The sequence below is a fragment of the Rhinolophus ferrumequinum genome, chromosome 6 (assembly GCF_004115265.2).
Source record: "Rhinolophus ferrumequinum isolate MPI-CBG mRhiFer1 chromosome 6, mRhiFer1_v1.p, whole genome shotgun sequence".
Taxonomy (NCBI): Eukaryota; Metazoa; Chordata; class Mammalia; order Chiroptera; family Rhinolophidae; genus Rhinolophus; species Rhinolophus ferrumequinum.
The window spans coordinates 66,115,701-66,135,494 of record NC_046289.1 but is presented as its reverse complement, the minus strand read 5'-3'; the positions used below and the strand labels follow the sequence as shown (position 1 = coordinate 66,135,494).

Genomic DNA, 19,794 nt, shown 5'->3' with positions numbered 1-19,794 from the left:
TCTGGTGAAGGAAATAGACATACAAGTCCAGGCAGTGCACAGAGTTCCAAACAAGATGACCCAAAAAGGCCCACACCACAACACCTCATAATTAAAATGCCAGAGGTAAAGACAAAGAAAGAACCTTAACAGCAGCAAGAGAAAAGCATTTAGGGAGCTCCCATAAGGCTATCAGCTGATTTCTGAACCAAAATTTTGCAGGCCAGAAGGGATTGGCACACAGTATTCACAGTGATGAAAAGCAAGGACCTACAACCAAGATTATTCTACCCAGCAAGGCTATCATTTAGAATCAAAGGAGACATAAAGAGTTTCCCAGACAAGAAAAAGCTCAAGGAGTTCATCACCACTAAACCAGTATTACAAGAAATGTCAAAGTGACTTTTTTTTTAAATAAGAATATCAAAAACATGAATAAATAAATACAAGAAAGGAAAAAATTCTCTCTGACAGAGGCAAACAGTAAAGCAGTGGATTTGCCAACTGTAAAGCTAGTACCTACTACCTACTGGCTTTGTAAAAGCCAGTACAAAAGTTAAAAGGCAAAAGTAGGAAGATGATATATAATTACAACAATAAATTAAGGGATACACACAAGCACACACACACACAATGACAAAAACATAAACATGGAAGGGGTAAGTAAACACTGTAGTGATTTTAGAATGTGTTTGAACTTAAGCAACCAGCAACTTAAAATATAAAACTTAAAATAGACTGCTGTAAACATAGTTTAGTCAGTATGAGGCACATGACCACCACAAACTGAAAATCTACAAGAGATACACAAGGAATAAAGAGAAGAGAATCCAACACAACACTACAGAAAGTCACCAGCATACAAGAGAAGAGAACAAGAGAAAAAGAAAAGGAACAAAGAACTACAAAAACAGTCAGAACACAATCAATAAAATGATAATAACTACATACCTATCAATAATTACTTTAAATGGAAATAGACTAAATGCTCCAATTAAAAGACATAGGGTGGCTGAAATGATTTAAAAAAGAAAAAATTAGACCTGTACATTTATGCCTACAGAACAGCTACTTCAGAGCAAAATACACACATAAACTAAATGTAAATGAATGGAAAAAGATATTTCATGCAAATGGAAACAAAAAATTATTGGGTAGCAATAATTATATAAAACAAAATAGACTTTAAAACAAGAGCTGAAACAAGAGACTAACAAAGGGATTTCATAATGATAAAGGGATCAAACCAACAGTAGGATATAACTCTTGTAAACATTTATGTACCTAACATAAGAGCATCTAAATATATAAAGCAAACATTGATGGACATAAAGGGAGAGACTGACAGTAAAACAATAATAGTAGGGGACTTTAACACCTCCCTTATATCAATAGACCATCCACACAGAAAATCAACGGACAGAAGCTTTAAATGACACGTTAGACCAGATGGACTTAATTGATATTTTTAGAGCATTTCACCCCAAAGCAGCAGGATATAAATTATTTTCAAGTACACATGGAACATTTTCCAGAAGAGACCACATGTTAGTCTACACAATGAGTCTTACAAAATTTAAGATTGAAATTATATCAAGCATTTTCCCTGATCACAATGGTATGAAACTAGGAATCAATTATAAGACGAAAATTAAAAGACACACAAACATGTGGAGGCTAAAGAAACATGCTATGAAACAATGAATGTGTTAACCATAAGATCAAGAAAGAAATCAAAAGATACGTTGGCACAAATGAAAATGAAAACACAACCCCAAATCTATGGGACACGGCCAGTTATAAGAGGGGAATTCATAGCAATACAAGCCTACCTCAAGAAACAAGAAAAATCTCAAATAAACAATCTAGTCTTACATTTAAAGGAACTAGAAAAAGAAGAACAAAGCCCAAAGTAAGTAGAAGGAAGGAAATAATGAAGATCAGAACAGAAAAAACAAAATAGTCTAAAAATAATAGGAAAAAAAATCAATGAAACCAAGAGCTGGTTTGAAAAGACAAACACAATTGATAAACCTTTAACTAGAATCATCAAGAAAACAAAGAGTGGGCCCAAATAAATAAAATCAGAAATGAAAGAGAAGTGACAACTGACACCACAGGAATACAAAAATGCTACAATTATATGCCAACAAATTGCACAACCGAAAAGAAATGGATAAATTCCTAGAAATGTGCACTCTTCTAAGACTGAATCATCCCATGATACATCCAATAAGGGATTAATATCCAAAATATATCCAATGATACATCCAATAGGGGTTAATATTCAAAATATATAAGGAATTCAAACAACTCAACACCAAAAACAAACAAACAAAAACAAATCCAATTAAATAATGGGCATAGGTTTTGACTAGACATTTCTCTAAAGAGGACATACAGATGGCCAACAGATAGACGAAAAGATGTTCAATGTAACGAATCATTAGAGAAACGCAAATTAAAACCAGAGTGAGATATCACCTCACACTTGTCAGGATGGCTATCATCAATAAATCAACAAACAACAAGTGTTGGCAAGGATGTGGAGAAAAGGAAACCCTCGTGCCCTGTTGGTGGGATTGCAAATGGGTGCAGCCACTATGGAAAACAGTATGGAACTTCCTCAAAATATTAAATAGAACTACCTTATGACTTAGCAATTCTACTTCTGGGTTTTTTCCCAACGAAATCCAAAACAGTAATTTGAAAAGACATATGCACCCCTATGTTCACTGCAATAACCAAGCACTATTTACAATAACCAAGATATGGAAGCAACCTAAGTGTTCATCGATAAATGAATGGATAAAGATGTGATGCGTATATACAATGAAATATTACTGTCATAAGAAAGACTGGAATCTCGCTATTTGTGACAACATGGATGGATGTAGAGGGTATTATACTAAGTGAAATAAGTCAGACAGAGGACAAATACCTTATGATTTCACTTATATGTGGAATCTATAAAACAAAATAAATGAACAAACAAGACAGAAACAAACTCATAGATACAGAGAACAAAGTGAGGATTGGCAGCTGGGTTAGGGTTTGGAGGCTGGGTGAAAAAGGTGAAGGGATTAAGAAGTACAAGTTGGCAGTTATAAAAATAGTCACAGTAAAGTTCAGCATAGGGAATATAGTCAATAGTAATAGTTATGTATGATTTCATATGGGTACTAGAGTTATCAGAGTGATCACTTAGTAAATTATATAAATGTCTAATCACTATGATTTATACCTGAAACTAATATAATATTGTATGTCAACTATCACTGAAAAGTTAAAAAAAAAATAGATAAGCACATACCACAGAAGGCAAAACAGTGTAAGGACTCTCCACGGACTCGCCCAGCTTCAACAATGCCATCTATTCCCTATTCACTTCTCCCTCCAATATGATTTTAAAGCAAATCCAAAACCTGGTATTTCATCAGTAAATATTTCAGTATGTATTTTTAAAAACAAGGATTCAAAGAAAACCCTAATGCAACATTAATATGCCTAAAACAAAACCAATAGTAATTCCTAATATCAAATATGCAGTCAACATACAAATTTCCAAGTATCTATAATTATATAATTATGAGAGTGTGTGTATGTGTGTGTGTACGAGTACACGCACGCAGTTGTGTACACACACACAATTTTTAGAAGAAAGGTTCACAAACTATGGAAAGTTGAAAACTCCGTTATGTCTCTTTCAGTTGCAATTTTGAGGGCACACTGTCTCAGTTAACAAGTTAAGTCCATCTTAGGTAGATGGTGGTGGTTGCTGACCAGGTAATGGGACTCAACCACTGGGAACAGAGAAGATTGGGGAACCACAGGCACAGTGTGGGGAGCTCTTTCCTAGGGGCTTAAAGCAATGCCAGTCCAGTAAACCCCAGTGTCACTCGCTGAGACCAAGCGCTCAGCCATCCTTGGCTATAACTGTAGACAGATTCCAGGAGCCAGTAGTGTGGACACTACAGCTTCCGGGAAGCTGTGGGTCAGAGGCTGGAGTGACACTACAGCTGTGTGGCTTGAACTGGAACTGCCTGGGAGTGAAGTAAATGGTGATCCCATCACGGCAGGTTTGGATGGAGCAAATCTGGAACCCACGCTGCTAAGAGGAAGAAAGGGAAAGGAAGCATGCTAATGCTCCTCTGCATTTGACATTAAATAAGTGAATGTAAAATTAACCAAAGTGATGAACTGCTCATTAGGTGGAAGGACGCTCCGTAGGCTGTAACTACATTTTAACAAGACACACACATCAATGATAATGCTGGCACATTTCTTGGCTTCCTAGAAGCCCTGGGTGCCCCCTTAAAATGGGACTGCTCACAAGATTACGAAAACAAGTCCTGGTTAGAGGTTCGGAGACCAGTGAAGGGAAGCCAGACATAGCTACCTTTGCTCCTCCACCCCAAAAATTCCCAGATGACTTCATCACTGACTGCCTCAGTACTCTGGTTATTCCATTCTCTCCTTCACTACGAAACTGGCACGCTCTGCTTCCCCCGCCCCTTCAAGAACAGTGTGCCTCTAGTCCATACCCCTTTTGCCGGTTTCAGTTAATCACTGGTGTCCCTTCAACCCAAGCTCTATCCTGGCAGCATCTTCTGACTGAAAATTTTGGTAAGAACTTCAGCAATCACCCCAGGGTCCTTGACCACTCTCAGGAAAAATCCAAAGCAGACAACATGGCCTCCCCCACACCACCGCCCACCATCTCTTCTATGCTGCAGAAGAAGCACAGATGTACCAAATTGTAGCATCTTGTGTTTTTGTTATGTATCTTTCCCAGTTGCTACTTAAGAGTCTCTTAGAAAGTTAGTAAAGACACAAGAGTTTTTCATTGTTTCTGAAAGCAAAGCTTCTCTTCCACAAAACCCATCTGAATTTCCCTATACTTAAGAAAAGCCCACCTAGAATTTTAAGCTAATGGAAGCATGTTTTTCTTTGTTTCCTTCTTTCCTTATAACTACAGTCACATGGTTATCATACTTAGCATTTGGCCCTGGAAAGAAATGAGTAACTACTCATTTTTCTTATAATGTCTTTTCTGATAATGTCTTTAATTCCTCATTAGAATCATTTTAGTTGCCAAGCAACCTTCACTTTTAAGTCCCATATTTGAAGGGATTATGTCAGAATTATTTTTAAAAATCCATTTTAGGATAGAATAGCAACTTTCTGTGCTAGCATACCTCTTTATAAATACTAATGTTGATTTTAAGAGCATAATTGTTTAAAATGTGAATTACAGAAAGCAGAGTTAATTATAGCGACTCTACCATTAAAAAGTTAATGTGATTAAAGTACATGTAAATATGCACAGGAGGGAATGTGGGAAGATATTCCTAACAATGCTAAATAACACTCCTTATCTTGCTCTTGGTGGTAGAATGGATGACTGTAGTTTTCTTCGTTTTGCTAGTCCGTGTTTTCTAAGTTTTCTATAGCGTGCAGGAATAAATTTTAAAGTTATGAAATTTTAAAAAGTAAATATGAGAGCTGGGTTAAAGCTACATCTTTGTAAATACAAGATTTATAAAACAGTAGGATTAAATAATATGTTTATGAACTATATGAACACTGCTGTTCATAGTAAATACAAGTTAACTATTACTCAAATATTTTAAAAATCTATGCAAGTGGTAAATTTGATGTACATTTTACCATAATAAATGGTCTATGCTAGAACAATATAGACTCAGTGTATATTAATAATTTAGAAATAATGGATTTAAATTTGGTTGGTTTTCTAAGTCTCCACCCTAAGGAAATTGACTCTTCAAACAGATCAAAAGTACTTTCTTTAAACGTACAAATTCCTAAAGGACTTTCTTCAAATTCACATTCAACATCATGACTGAAACTTCATTAGACCCTCTCCCAGATATTTTCAGTCCCAGAGATCATTTCAGCAGTATCATAGTGAGGGGAAACTGAGGCTGTGAGTTACAAAGTGACTGTCTAAGCACTCTGGTTTTAAGCCAATGACAATCCAGAAACAAAACTGAAGGCTTCTTTTTCTCCAGCAAAAACTTATTGACAAACTTTTACTGATCATCCACAACAGTGGATTACAGAATTACTCTATATCACAGACTGGACTGAATAAAACTTTGATTAAAACAACAATGGAATATTCACCAAATCTTTGGCATAGGGATATTATTTTTAAGTTTAGAGTTAATAAAAGAAAAGATACCAGGAAACACAGGCACATTTAACTGTTAATACATAAAAATGTAAAATTTCTATCCATTAAAATCCCAAAACCAATATAAAAATGGAAATGAGAATAAGGGAAAAAATGCCCATAGTAAGTGATAGGCAAAGAGTTAATAGCTTTTTAACATAAAAAGCTTTTGCCACCCTCAAATAATAAAAACATTAAGCAGCAAGTGATAAATAGGCAAAGGATGTGAACAGACAGTTCACAAAATTGGAAATATAGTTAGCAAACAAACTTATGAAAACACACTTAACAAAAGCCTGGTTATATAGATATATCAATAGCACCTGTTACCACGTAGCAGGAAATGAAGGCAAATAATTAAACAGATGGAATCAGAAACAAATAGAGACAGCATATAATACATGAAGAACAGAAAGTTCACAAAATTGAGATTTTGTTGGTCAGAAATAAGGGTCAGTTAAATCATGGAGAATTTCTAGAGGAGGTTAATTAACAAAACAAAAACACAGAGTGAGAACTTTGACTCCAGAATGAGAATCTCAGTTCTAAAGTTCCACTGTCACTTCTTTGAGAAAATTTCTCAGCTTCACTGATATTTGATTTCCTTACTTCTAAGGTATACCGTTTCTTTTTTCTTTTTGGAAGAACACATGGAGAATTGTTTTATAAAATACGTAGATGAAAGGAGCAAAACAACAGCAAATACTACCTTCTCCTAATTAGGTGATACAAAATTAAATTTCCAGTTTTAGCTTCCTCTTCCCACCTCAACACTTTGCTTTGTAAGCACCCTCTATAGCTGGGGAAAGCGTTGTGCTGGTAAATGTTTAACCATGGCCTCTCCAGGGATGGGGTTTCAGGGGAAACCCTGATTAGCAGTGTTTGTCCATTTTCTGGTATAAATACTCCCAACACAGGCAATTTCAAGCTACTAGCCTGACTTCACTGAACATGGAGCTTGGAAGGAATGTCCATACCATAGCTTACGACTATATAGCAGTCGTACCATATAGATCCAACAGATCTAATCTCAAGAGCATAGATGATAGTAAAATATGGCAATATACTAGGAAAGGATGAGTTTTGAGGATTGATCTTGCAAGTTTATACAATAATGGTTAATGATGGCTGTGTTCAACAACTGGCTTGCAAAAATTTCCGAAAATTTAACAATCCACTTTCGCAGATGAAGACTTTCAAGACTGCGCCAGCATTAAATCAAGTGTGATACCCTGTGTGTCTGCACAGGTCGTGTGCCCATGAACACGAAGCTGGCCCTGTGTACACTTTTGCTCTTTCCCGGCTGTTTTCCTCCCAACCAGTGTAGGACAACCCCAACTAGGTAGTAGCCCAAACTACCCACAGAACAAGGCACAAAGTCCAGCAGCTAGAACTGCTCTGGGCAGAAGTGGGCAGGTCCTACCCTCAGGAGACGGGTCTGCTGGTGGGGCCTGCACTTCAGATGACCTCCTCAGTGGTCTCACTGCCCAATCACTGCTGTTTCAGTCCATTACTGAACACACAGCTTTTGCTTTCACACTACTTCCTAATGTGTTTCTATCATGGACTTAAAACCTTCATGCCAATCTATGGCCTTAAAAAATCTATTGGAAAAGTGGCACTTTTGGAGAAGTACTTAGAGGAAGCACCTCTCTTGTTTTCCCCCTTTCCCGCTGCCTCCCAGCGAAGCCACTACTTCTAGGCCTCTGACCCATGGGGGACAGGCATACAGTAGAGAGCAAGGCCCTACAGCACCACAATAAACTGGTCTGGTTGTGCTGTCAAGCTGGAAATGCAGAATAGGCATGCTGCTTATGAGGACAAAGAATGCAAGTGTAATAATAACAGACACCCATGTTCTGTTCATTTCCATGGCCAAAGATTAACTGGCTGGAAGTTTTGAAGAGAGTTTCAGCAGCTGAGAATGGATAGAGACGTGGGAAAATCTGGTAGAAGTGGGCCCAGGGTTGCAAACCTGCTCGGGGGCAGGCCTCTCTCTAATTAGATCTGGCCAGATTGCATTACAGATGCCCAGGAGGCTGGCTACACCATGTGCTTTTCTAATTCATAGAGTTGAAAAACCTATTTGCTCTATCACTTCTCATAGGATTTGTACCCTTCAGGTTTTCCATGCTTTCCTAGAAAGCCCAAGAAAATGCTCTGGGACATCTAAGAAGCAAGTGTACCATAGGATAGTATTTCTTAAAATTAGTTCATGGGAGTTGTCTCCATCAAAACCATAGTGACTGCTGGCTGAATGGAAATCTCTGGAGTGGACCCTCAGAAATCTGAATATTGAACACACACGGTCCAACTCCTGAAGATTACTGCTCAAATTAAGCTGGAGAACCTCTGGTACAGTGGGAAGAACGTGAGCCTTGGGGATAAACTGACCAGAGACCAGATCTCAACGGCTCTCCCACTAGTGCGTAGGGCCACTTTCCACAGGTTCTTAACATCCCTGTGCTTCAATTTTCTATTAATTAAAGGAGCAAAATAATATCCATCTTTTAGGGTTATTGTGAAAATCAGTGGGCCCAATTCAGGTAAAGGCCCACTAGCCTTCAGAACCCACAGTAAGTAACTGTCCAACCACCATCAGTCTACTATCTGTCTGTTTGACTGTCTGTCTTGTTCTCTTAGCAGTAAATCTCATCTCTCTGGATGGACTTGCTGAACTAAAATGCTCAGAATTCCTGAGACTTTGTCCATCTTATGAATAAACATTTTTATGACTGCCTCTGTTCTCTACCACACAGAGAGATCTGTTCTCAACGCCGCCACACAAGAGAGCACAGGTGAGAGTGAAGGGGGTTTCCCATCACCTCCTTTCGCAGGCCTGGCAGTCACCGAAACTCACACATGAGAGGGCAGACATGCCAGCCTGGGGCACTGGATGATGCCAGCCTGTCAAAGATGCAACAAAAAGGCTCCTTGGAATAAACAGCACCTTGATCACAGAATGCTAATTCACTGCAGAGGACTGAGGACAGGCATTCCTGGGAAATGCTCTGAGGCCTAGAAGCCTCAGTTAGGATGTGGGTGCCCCAGGACTCTCCTTTACAGGTGAAACTTGTGGTCAAGACTCCCAGTGATGGGTGTTCCACTGAGGAGGCTACTGGGACAGCTGTGGTCTTCTTCACGAAAGGCCTGTCACCAACAGTGGCCAAGGCCCCTTTCTGACCCTGCACTTGGCTTTGTTCCTTGGAGGTGCCCATTCTTGGATCCCAGTGGCCTTTGATGTCATGGCCCTGGGCTTCTGGTCTTGTGTTCCTGTTGCCTCTGGGTACCTCGCTTTGGTGCACAGACTCTAAGCTGCAGAGTGGTAAGGAATACCTAACCTTCCCTTGTCGTGTGTGTCGTCCCAACTAGTATGTGTTTGCCTTCATGGATCCTATTTTAAAAACATGTGTAGTGTTTTACCCTTAATAAGTTTTACCCTTAATAAGTTAAGGTCTATTCAACTGCTCCATGCTGTGGGAAATATACGTATTACCTTACAGGTATTTCTACTTTGGCAGGTCTTTGGATAGCATCAATACAATGTATATGGTAATTTTAATCACTTAACACTTCATTCAAGAAGAATTTTCAGGCAGACACCTATGGCATAAAGATGGGGTCCAATATATGTATTTCTTGTATTTCACGGAGTTTAATTTCTAATCCAGGGAAGACCAAGGCTGCAGAATGTGGGCCCAGGGCGCAGGCCTGTCCTGCGTGGCATGCAGATCTCCCCTGTCCTAGGAGAGAGACCTGAGCATGTGCCAGAGGGACCCAGATCGCAAGTGGCTGCTGGGGGCACAGGGGGCAGAGGTGAGCAGCATGTTTTCTCTTCAGACTGGAGTCGTGAGGCTAGTTGTTTCAGTTCTCAGGGGCTCAATTTATTTTCTCATTTGTCCAGTGGAGGAGACAATAATATCTGACCTGCCTATTTCAGAGTTGTTTTGAGTTTAAAAGAAAATCAATATATTATGGAGCTCTAAGAAAAAATAAACAACACTCTAAATATAAGATACTAGCTAAGCTGTTTCCCTTCACACTGACAGGTAAGACAAAGACATCGAGTTCCCTCCCACATCCCAGTGGGGAGCAGGAAGGCTGCTTGCTGAGGGACAGGTAGGCCGTTCTCTTTCTGATGTTGTCAGAAGTTGTCTTGCATTCAGAAGGGGACAGGGTAGAGCTTTGTGAATTTGGACATCTGAAGCGGTGCATTTAGCCCCAAATGCTGGCAGCCCTCTTACAAAGTGAAAATATTAATTTGAAAAAAAAAAAAAGAAAGGCCCAGATGATCTCATAGGTCTTTTCTACCTCTGAAATAGATGGTATGATTCACATACATTTGACATAAACGTACCAGGTTGTGATGATTTGCCTCATTATGCTCAGCTGAAGAGTGGATTAACAAACAATAATATGCTGAGAGTGTAAAGCATGACCTCTGATTAAAACAGAAGGTGGGAGTGGGTTGTTCCATGGTTAAAGCAATGAACTATGACTCAAGGCTCTGAGTTTCTCATCACAGATCTGTAACCTTGTATGTGACACTGGGAGGCTTTCTAGAGACCTTCAAGAGTACCCTTAATTTGCACATGCGGATCACCGCTTCTTAAAAGCATTGCAATAAGCCCTCCCTCTGCAAACAGTGGGTGATAATTAATGGCTAATAATATAAAAGAGAGAGCGATCAGTAAAGATTGCCAAATGTCCATGATACCTTAGGAAGTATTCAGACTACTCCCTAGAGATGCTACAAAAAGGCAAATCCCACCATTTCCAGAACATCTGTCTGTTGCTGTCTCCCTTCCAATCAGCCATCTACCCTGTCCCGCACGGCCCAACAGACATTCTGTGAGGATGGAAATATTTTCTATTCATTCTGTCCAGAGGCAGCTACCACTTATGGCTATGGAGCACTTGAAATATGACTAGTGAAGCGTAGGAACTAAATTTTACATTTGATTTCATTTTAATTCATTGAAATGTGTATGTAAACAGCCACATGTGGCTAGGGGCTACCATACCAGACAGAATAGCTCTAGCCAAGTCAAACCTCCTCAAAGCAACAGGATGAAGATAGAAAGTAAATTAACTAATTAGTCTTTATGTTCATAACAGGTTTTTTTCCTCCTCTTTTTTTCAAGTCGGAGGGAGGAATGGCCGAAATCAGGGTCTGAAGCGAGAGATCGTACCAAAAAATCAGAATAATTTCCCCACACCTCTGTACTATTTCCCTCTCTTTTCATGCATATTAAAACGAAACAGCACCTAAGCTCATTAACAAAAGGCTAAGCTAGATTGCTTTATTCTACAGCAAAAGTCTTCTATACAAACCTGAGGAAATGACCAGTGAGATAAGGTTCAAGAGAAACGAGCCTCACTCTGTACCATTCTCCGATGGCCTCTGAGGAGACCCACAGGCACATATTTTGCCTCGGGTTGTTCTCTGTCTTTGCTACCCATCCCCAGCCCCACTTACCTCTGTGGCTCAAACTCCACTCCCCTCCCCCACGAGACACATCAACTGATAACCTACGAGTCAAAATCATAGGCGAAGTGCTGTCTCCCATTCCCTCCAGACATAGGGTACCTTTTCATTTTTGCCCCTTTCATGTAAATTCTGTGGCAGGAAACTGTAGTACATAATACGCAGAGCCCTGAGGTCTTTTCTTCCTGCCTTCCCGCAGCATTCCCACGCCCCCAAAAGGGGTTTGCTTAAACAGTGGCTGTTCTCCCTAATCTACGTCCTCACCCTTGAAGTGAATTTACTCCAACTCTTTGTGGTATTAGGTGGGTGCAAAAGTAATTGCGGTTTTTGCAATTTTTTTTTAACTTTTTAAACCGCGATTACTTTTGCACCAATGTAATATAAAGAATCTATTCTTCCTGCGCTTCGTTTATTTCTGCTCTGTCATTTGTATCTGTTTTCTTCCTGACCACTGCATTTCTCAGATATGCTGAGCTGAAATACTAGAACAGGGATTTGGTCCCTAATTCTCCTTGTGCACTGCCTAACACAGCGCCAGATGCAACGAGGGGCTTCATCAAAGCCTCTTGATAATGGATACAAGACTATTAGGCTCAGTGGGATTTTTATAGCTTTGGGATGTGAAGGTACTTCTTTAGTTCAACATATTCTGGGAAACAATGTAATATTTTTCCCTTGTGGGACTTGTTGAGGGGAGTGGGTTAGGCTTGGTTCTTTTAGGGAAGGACTTCAGAATCGGTCCTGCATTTTTCAGGTTGATGTCATAACAATTTGAAGGAAAACGGCCCTGAACTCAGCCAACAGTTGCATGAGTAGCATGGGAGGAAGAAAGAAATCATGACAAATACACTATGGGTCCCTCTTGTCTCAACAGTGAAGGGAAAAGGGAATAAAAATCCTTATTCATGAAATAGCCACACTGCCCCATTTAAGACCAGTAAATATGACTACCAAGCCTTGTGAGGAACTTTGCAGTTTATTCAAATTGGGCGTGAGGTAACAGGCAAGTACATGATGAATAACAGCTCATCAGAGCCATATTTCCACTAGTCTCCATGGGCTCCTAGTATAATTTGTGGCATGCTTATTTTCTAAGGAGATTATTTTGAAATAGAAAAACATTCATTCTGCTTGCAAATTCATCCTTAAGTGAAGGATGAAAGTTATAATAAATAGAAATTTAATTAAATATTAAGGTTAAACTAGCAATAATAAAAATGCTCCCTCTTCTTCAAGTTAAAAAACGTACAACAAACCATAAAGCAAAGTTGGGTTCTCGGATCAGCTGCAGCAGCATCACCTGGGCATGTGTGAGAAACGTAAATTCTTGGACCCCACCCAGACCTACTGGAGCAGAAACTCTGGGAGTGGGGCCCAGCAATCCCCATTACAAAAAAATCTCCACGTGATTCTGCACTAACATTTGAGAATGATTGCTTTAAACCAATGTTGAAATCATCAAAACTATTATTTTCAATGTCATACTCAAGTGTACTAAAGGAGTGCCCCTGAAATGTCAAATCTTTTCCAATTTTGTACGTAAGGTCTGAACAAGTCCAGCCAGGGTTCCCCAGTTCTGAGTTCTCACAGATCTGCAAGCTGTGCTACCTGCGATCTGATCAAGCTACCCCTGTACTCCCAGAGGCGCCAGGGCGCCGGCTGGGCAGGCACTTCTGAGCTGAGCCACCAGCTATCTGCTGCATGGTGGGAGAGGGAGGGGTTCAAAAAGGGGGTGCAGGGATGCAGTTGGTGGATGGATCCATTGGTGATGCTGGAAATCTATGACTTTTCCATCAATTGTGATCGTTCCTTTTTGGGAGGGGAGCACATATTGAGTGCCTTTCAATCACTCTTTCACAAATAACAATCAAAAGAAAGACCGTGCTTATAAAAAAAAAAAGGCATCTCTGCAGATAATTGCTTGTCAGCTACACTAAACAGTGCATCCATCATAGTGAGTCTGGGTGATGACAAAGTGCAGCGTCTGGATAATTCACTGCCACCGTGTGTCTGTACACTTCTTCCCCAGATCCTTGAACCTCAGTCGCAACGCTTATTAACCAGGACCTGGCAGCCAGACATTCTGGCTTTCCCCGATCCTCTCCTATTTCAGCGCAATTACCCTCCAGATTCTAAAGGGAATTTTTAAGATGTTTTTGTCCACATGATTCAAAGACTTTGAAATTTGTTTGATAACAGTATTTGTCATGTAACCTATTCTTTGTATGCCCCAAGAACACAAGGACAAAAACAAGTCAAAGTGCCAGACGCACAATAACATTTTGTGACATTTTTCGCCAGAAGAAAAACTCTGTCCTAAGAAAAATGGGATGCAAACTCTCCTCAGTAACTTTCCTCACTTGAAATCACACCTCGCATCACGACCTATTACACCCACACAGTCATGTGCCATAGGCACTGCACAGTCTCCAGCATTTCAAAGGCTCAAAAGCTATTTTTAAAGCCAAAATACAATCTAGGTTGCTATTCTATAAAGTACTTTTTAAGGAAGAACAAAGTAATATAGTCATTTTTATACATGTGGGCAGTTAGCCAACTCACCAAAAGATTGAATGCAGCTGTCGATGAGATCGTCCAGACTGGCTCCTTTGGCTAAATGTCCCAGAGACACCATCATTCGGAACTGGGTGATCTGGGCCAGGCTGGGATGGGAGGGAAAGGGGTTGCGGGCTGGCTTCGTCTCTAGTTTTGCTTTAGGGGCAGCTCTGCAGCCATGAGGTTTCCTGGGGCAAAACAGAGGAGGCAGTGAGTGCAAGCAGAGCAGCCAGGGGACAAACAACCTGGCAGCTCCGTGCTCTGGAGGCAGATTGGAGAGGAAAGGAGTAGAGATAAAACAATTAATCCCAGGAGTTGGGCTGATAGAAGATATACCACTCCCACTTGGCAAATGCACCAAACGGACTGGTTGGCTGTTAAAGAGACATCTCCCAAGTAAATAACAAGGTGAGATTTCAGGGTTGCAACTAGGGCTCGTCCTCCTGGGGTTAGGAATGCTTTGGCCTGCTGTCTCCATTTCTCGAAGGGGAGAGGCAGAGGCAGGGCTGTCGGCAGTCCTCAGTGCCTAGTAGTAATTTTAAACTTTAGCCTCAAGGCCACTGACTTTGGCCTTAAGAATTAAGTTTCAGGTAGTCTCATCTTCAGCTAAATTGATTCATCTTGAGCAACACCAGAGGTGCTACAGAAGGTCAGGTGGCCTCAGAAATATCTTCAAGGGCTTCGGGGGTAAAGTCAGAGACGGAGGACTCATGTGCAGGGGGTGAGGAGTGGGGATGAGTGTGGTATTTAGATTTTAAGCTAGTCCTGCCTGTCTCACAGATGTTGGTTGGTTTTAAGATTCTGTTTTTCATGATGGATAGTAATCATTAGGAGCTATTTTTAGTCTTAAACATCATTCTATCAAGTCCTTACTTGGGTTCCTACCTATTGAAAAACAGAAACCAAAACAGAGCTTAGGAGAGCTTTATTCCAAAGCTGAAATGCCAAAGGACAAGCCTGGACCTGGAAATGGCATAGGAGACTGAGAAGTCACCTTTGGCCACTCTCATCTAGCTTTACCTTTGGCCATGACCTCTCAGTATAATTCAAGTTGTTTGCAAAATGATATATGAAGGTTAATTAAGCATTTTGTTTTCCTTTCCATTAAAAAAGACAAACATACGCAGATACATTTCTATAATCTTTAAAGGTTTAACAGTGATAGGTGTTCTTGCTGATAACTTCTATAGTTAATTCTCTTGTCCCTACTGTGGTTTGGTTATTTCATAATTTACAAAAAGTCAAGAAGAAACAAGAAATATGCCTCAGATCCATAACTTTTGCTACTCACTATATATTTTGATGAACACATGATGGCATCGATTAATTAATAATGCTTATTCCATGACACTATCATAGGCCAGAGAAGACCAATGAGATCGTCTATGTGAAGGTGCTGTATAAACTGTAAAACATATTTGTTAGATGTGAGCTGTTGTTTAAAGATCATCTAGCAGTTCCTGAAAACAAAAATCTGGTTGGAGAATCAGCCCCAGACCATGACGAAGACAACGCTATCGAGTATCAAGGGTAAGAAGTGGGATATTCTCAGAGCAGGGAGAACCAGTTCCAGGTCGAGGGCTGGGGAAAGCTTCTCTGACAAGATAGAATCTCACCTAGAAAGGGCTGAAGAAGTGATGAGATCAAAATAAAATGCTGGGGCACACATGGAATTGGGGAAACCAGCCGACCTATGAAAAGATTACCTAACTACAGGGCCACTCAGCACCCAGCCAGGCTTAGGGACGGAACACCCTGCCCTTCATGCTTCATTTCAAACTAGCTCCAAAGCCCTGGGCTGGCAGTGGCTGCTGGGCTGTTCCCACCTAGGGAGGGCCCAATGACATCGAGTCAGCAACTGGCTATTGGGAGCCTGCTAACCCAGGCTCTGATTTCTGAAAAGTCAAGTTGATGTTACACGACTTGATCAAGTTTCTTCTGGCCGTTACTGATTTTTACCCAGGCCCTCTGATAGCCGCAGGATCATATCAGTATCTGCAAATGGGAGGAGCTAATAATGGCCACCTGTGACCCTGTGCTGGGGATCTTTACAGCTTACGGCCCAGAAAGATATCTCCATTTCTTCAGGATGTTGAAACTGAGTCTAAAAGAGGCTAAATGACATAGCCAAGGCTGTACAACTCATATGTGCTAGATCTGGGATTTGCACAGGGCTCCTCTCTGGCTCTATTTGTTTAATAAATATTTACTGTGTTTGGAATTGAGCATCAGAATTAGCCAGAGGGGCTGTAAAGGTCAATTCGACTTAAAACAAAAGTAACATCCTCCAAAAGCAGAGCTGCTAACATAGAGACTGACTCCCAGTCCCGAGACCTTCTGCGGGTCCCTGGAACAGTTCTCAGACCCCAGAGCTGGATGGACTCTTCATGGTTATTTTCCAAGCCCTTTACCTAGAGGTGTGGAGGTCCAAGCTCAGAAGGGCAACGTGACTGGCCACAGGTGCCGACACACGTAGAAGCCAGGCCACCTGTGCCCATGCCATGCTCCCTAGCTGGGCTCCCTCCCCTTCCAGGGAACACTGACAACAATCTAAACCAGGGGCTGGTTGTTAGGTTGGAATTAACCAGCTTTCTGCCTTAGCTACTATCTTTTTACCCAAAGCAGAATTGGGAAAGGAGAAAATAATGTCCTCGGTACAAGTCTCTTTCTCTTAGGCCTTCCACATTACTTCTTCCTGGCCCCTAGAGAAGAGGCACTTGGAAGAAGAGGCTGGGCCCCCACATACAGATCTTCCCTCTGGGGCTGGGAAGTGTCTACCTGTCTCTCCGCTGAAGATCCAAGGAAAACTCCATTTCTCTTTCAGTTGGTGGCATTTACCATTTGGACTCTGAAAACTGCCCTGGCTCTCATTCTAGAAATGGTTCCTAGCGTCAGCAGTAGGGGAAACCACTTTGGTTCACAAGGTGAGATGCTTTTACCAGAACTAGGAGGAACTGGGGTAGATTCAAGTAGAAAGAAAGAACTTGAAGGAGGAAGGGAGGGGAGGCTAAGAGATGCAATTTGGGATGTCGGTAGCCCAGAGAGACTCAGACAGCTTCAGCATGAGAAACCAGGGATTAGAAAAACTACTAAAAACCAAATTGCAACCTGAGAGGTCTAGGAAGAGGCGGGTAATCTGCACCATAAACAGGGAAACTCAGCTCTTCTGCTGTGCAGTCTCTTGATTGGCTGCTTTGTGACAAACCTTCAAATCATTGTTTCTTCTGGTGAAATGGCTGTAGATAAGGATTTACAAAATGTTTCATTATAGACAGGTCTTGAGGGTGTTTTAATCCATAGAAGGAATAGCTTCTAGAGTGCCAAGACCTGCTTTTAAAGGATAGTAGCCAAGTGTTTCCTGACCAGTTCCCTGGTGAATTAAAAAAAAAGGGGGGGGGAGTGGCAAGAGAAACAAATTAACTTGAAGGTGTTTTTGAGGCTAAACTTGGCTAAGGTCTCAAGTTTGCTGAAGGAGATTGTCAAAACTTGGAACTGGTTCAAGTGAAATCCTCTCCGGGCACAGGTACCTCAGAGGAGGTCACAATTTAAGGCTGCACTTTTTATAGACTCTTCCATGACTTTCTTTGCAGTGGAAGACGGTTTTTATTGGCTTCTAGTGAGTCTTTCTTCCAGGCCTGTCCTCTACCCACCCCCATAATATAGACTCAATTTAACTTACTAAAGCCTTGCCCCTCCATCTAGTGCAAGGTACAGTGCTGGACTCTAGGGGATACAGGGTGGGGAGGTGCATAAATGGCTGAGAACCTTTAGCTCCAGAAAGTCCAGCAGGGCAAAGCTTCCTGCCTCTAATGGGCACGCGTGTGCAGACTGGGCACGGGGCAGTCACGCCAGAGTCCCTGCGGATGGAGGTGGGAAGAGCACAATCTATCCAGCCCTATGATGAACCCAGGCCCTCATCCAGCCAGTTGTCTGGTTCTGGCCCTTTGGGGGACAAACCCAAAGTTGCCTGGCCCCTCCAGGCCTTTCTCCTGCCAAGAGCCTTTTCACTGAGTTACTCCTGTTTCACCTTCTGTCACCCCAAGATCCTTCTAAAATATCTCCCTAGAATCACAGTGGGGTGGAGGAGAATACAGGTTTCCACCCAGAATGTTAATGGTTCGCTAACCTCTGCTTGCTTCCTGCAAGCACAGTTGGCCTTTCCGAGCCTTCCCGAGACCCGCAGGGCCGGGACAGGCCGCCAGGTGGCGGTGCCGGAGCCCCGCGCCCGCACCAGGTGCGGGCGACGGGGAAAGCCCGCGAGTGGGAGTCCCAGGTACGCGGCGGCGAAGAGGTCCATCCGTGCAATTCTGGAGCTCGCTGGGCGAACTCTGGCCACGCAGAACTCACAACCTAGCTCCCTCCCCTACTTGCCGGGTGCGACGCGCTGGGAGCTCCCAGAGCGTCCGTCCCTTGTGCGCGTTTCCCCGGACTTCAGTGGAGACCCCGGCCTGCCGCCGTCCGCACCCCAGAGGGCAACTTCCCATAGGAAGAGGTGCCCGCGTGGGCCGCCGCACTTCCCATCCCCGAGAGATCTCAGAGGGCCTTGGCGCAGTGGCCCCCAACCCAAGGATGGAAATTGGCACTCCCGAAGGCCCGGGCCCCTACTCACCGCGGAGCCTCTCTCGCCTTGCCTAGGGTGCCCATGGCCGCGGCCGCGCTCCGGGAGCCGCCTCACCTCGGGCGGCGGGTCGGGCTCGGCTGGGCGCAGCGCATCGCCACCGCCGCCACCGCCTGCGGAGCCCTGCGCCCGGGCCTCTGCACCCCCGGGCCGCCCACCCGCCGCTCTCGGAGCCGGGTGAGCCTGCCCGACGCGCACCCGCAGGCACAAACTTTGTGTGCGCGCGCCCTCTCGCCTTCATCCGCGCGCGCACACACCCGTCCGCACGAACCACCTGACACACTGATGTTATCGGCTGTAGGAAGTGTGTGGCGCTCTTCAGCAGCGCTTCTCCGAAACGTGCCCCCAGTACTCGGTAGGGTCTGTAGGCCAGCGCCTCTCGCAGTCCTCGCCTTTTACCCCTGCCCCCGACCTCTTCCAGCCCGAGGGTGCCGTCCGAAGGGAAGCTGGAGGGCTGGGGAGGCTCCAGGTGCCCTGGATCCCACCAAACCTGTGCTAGGAGAGCAGGTGTGCGCCCCATGGAAGCCGCTTCGCCCAGCGGTTCTCGGGGGGAACCCCCGCCCCCTGCCGTCCCGCATTTCAGTCCTGGCTCGCGAGGACCCCTTGTGCCCTCGCAGGCCTCTTTTGTATATCAGAGCGTGGAGCCGGGGGCGGGGTAAGGAACTAATACACAGTTGTGGATTTGCCTTAGCTTGCGTCTTTGGGGGTCTTCTTCGTAGCAATTTGCGAGACTGGGCTAGAGATACTTGCACTGTACCCTGCAAGAGGCGGCGGGTTTGGAGGTGCGCTCTGGGGCGTGATCTCCCACCGTGACCCGGTGGGAGACAGCTGCCTGGCTGCTGTGGGTGTAGGAGATGTGGGGAGGGGGTCATCGAGGTGGGGAGAACTTTCTTAGAGCAGACCTGGCCAGGAATGGCAGCCTACCCCTGCGTCCAAGTGAAGATAACAAGGAGAACT

At 43.1% G+C, this 19,794-nt stretch overlaps 1 protein-coding gene across 1 annotated transcript in view; it reads right to left on the bottom strand.

Moving 5' to 3' along the window:
* Positions 1-18,979, bottom strand: part of RASGRP1 (RAS guanyl releasing protein 1) — a 78,931-nt gene extending 59,952 nt beyond the window's left edge. Inside the window, exons 1-2 of the mRNA XM_033107968.1 lie at positions 18,829-18,979; positions 14,226-14,407 (exon numbers count right to left, since the gene is read on the bottom strand). Of these exons, the coding sequence (XP_032963859.1) occupies positions 14,226-14,407; positions 18,829-18,863 (217 nt within the window). The 5' untranslated portion in view covers positions 18,864-18,979. The remainder of the gene's footprint in view (positions 1-14,225; positions 14,408-18,828) is intronic.
* Between the last annotated feature and the right edge of the window lie 815 nt (positions 18,980-19,794).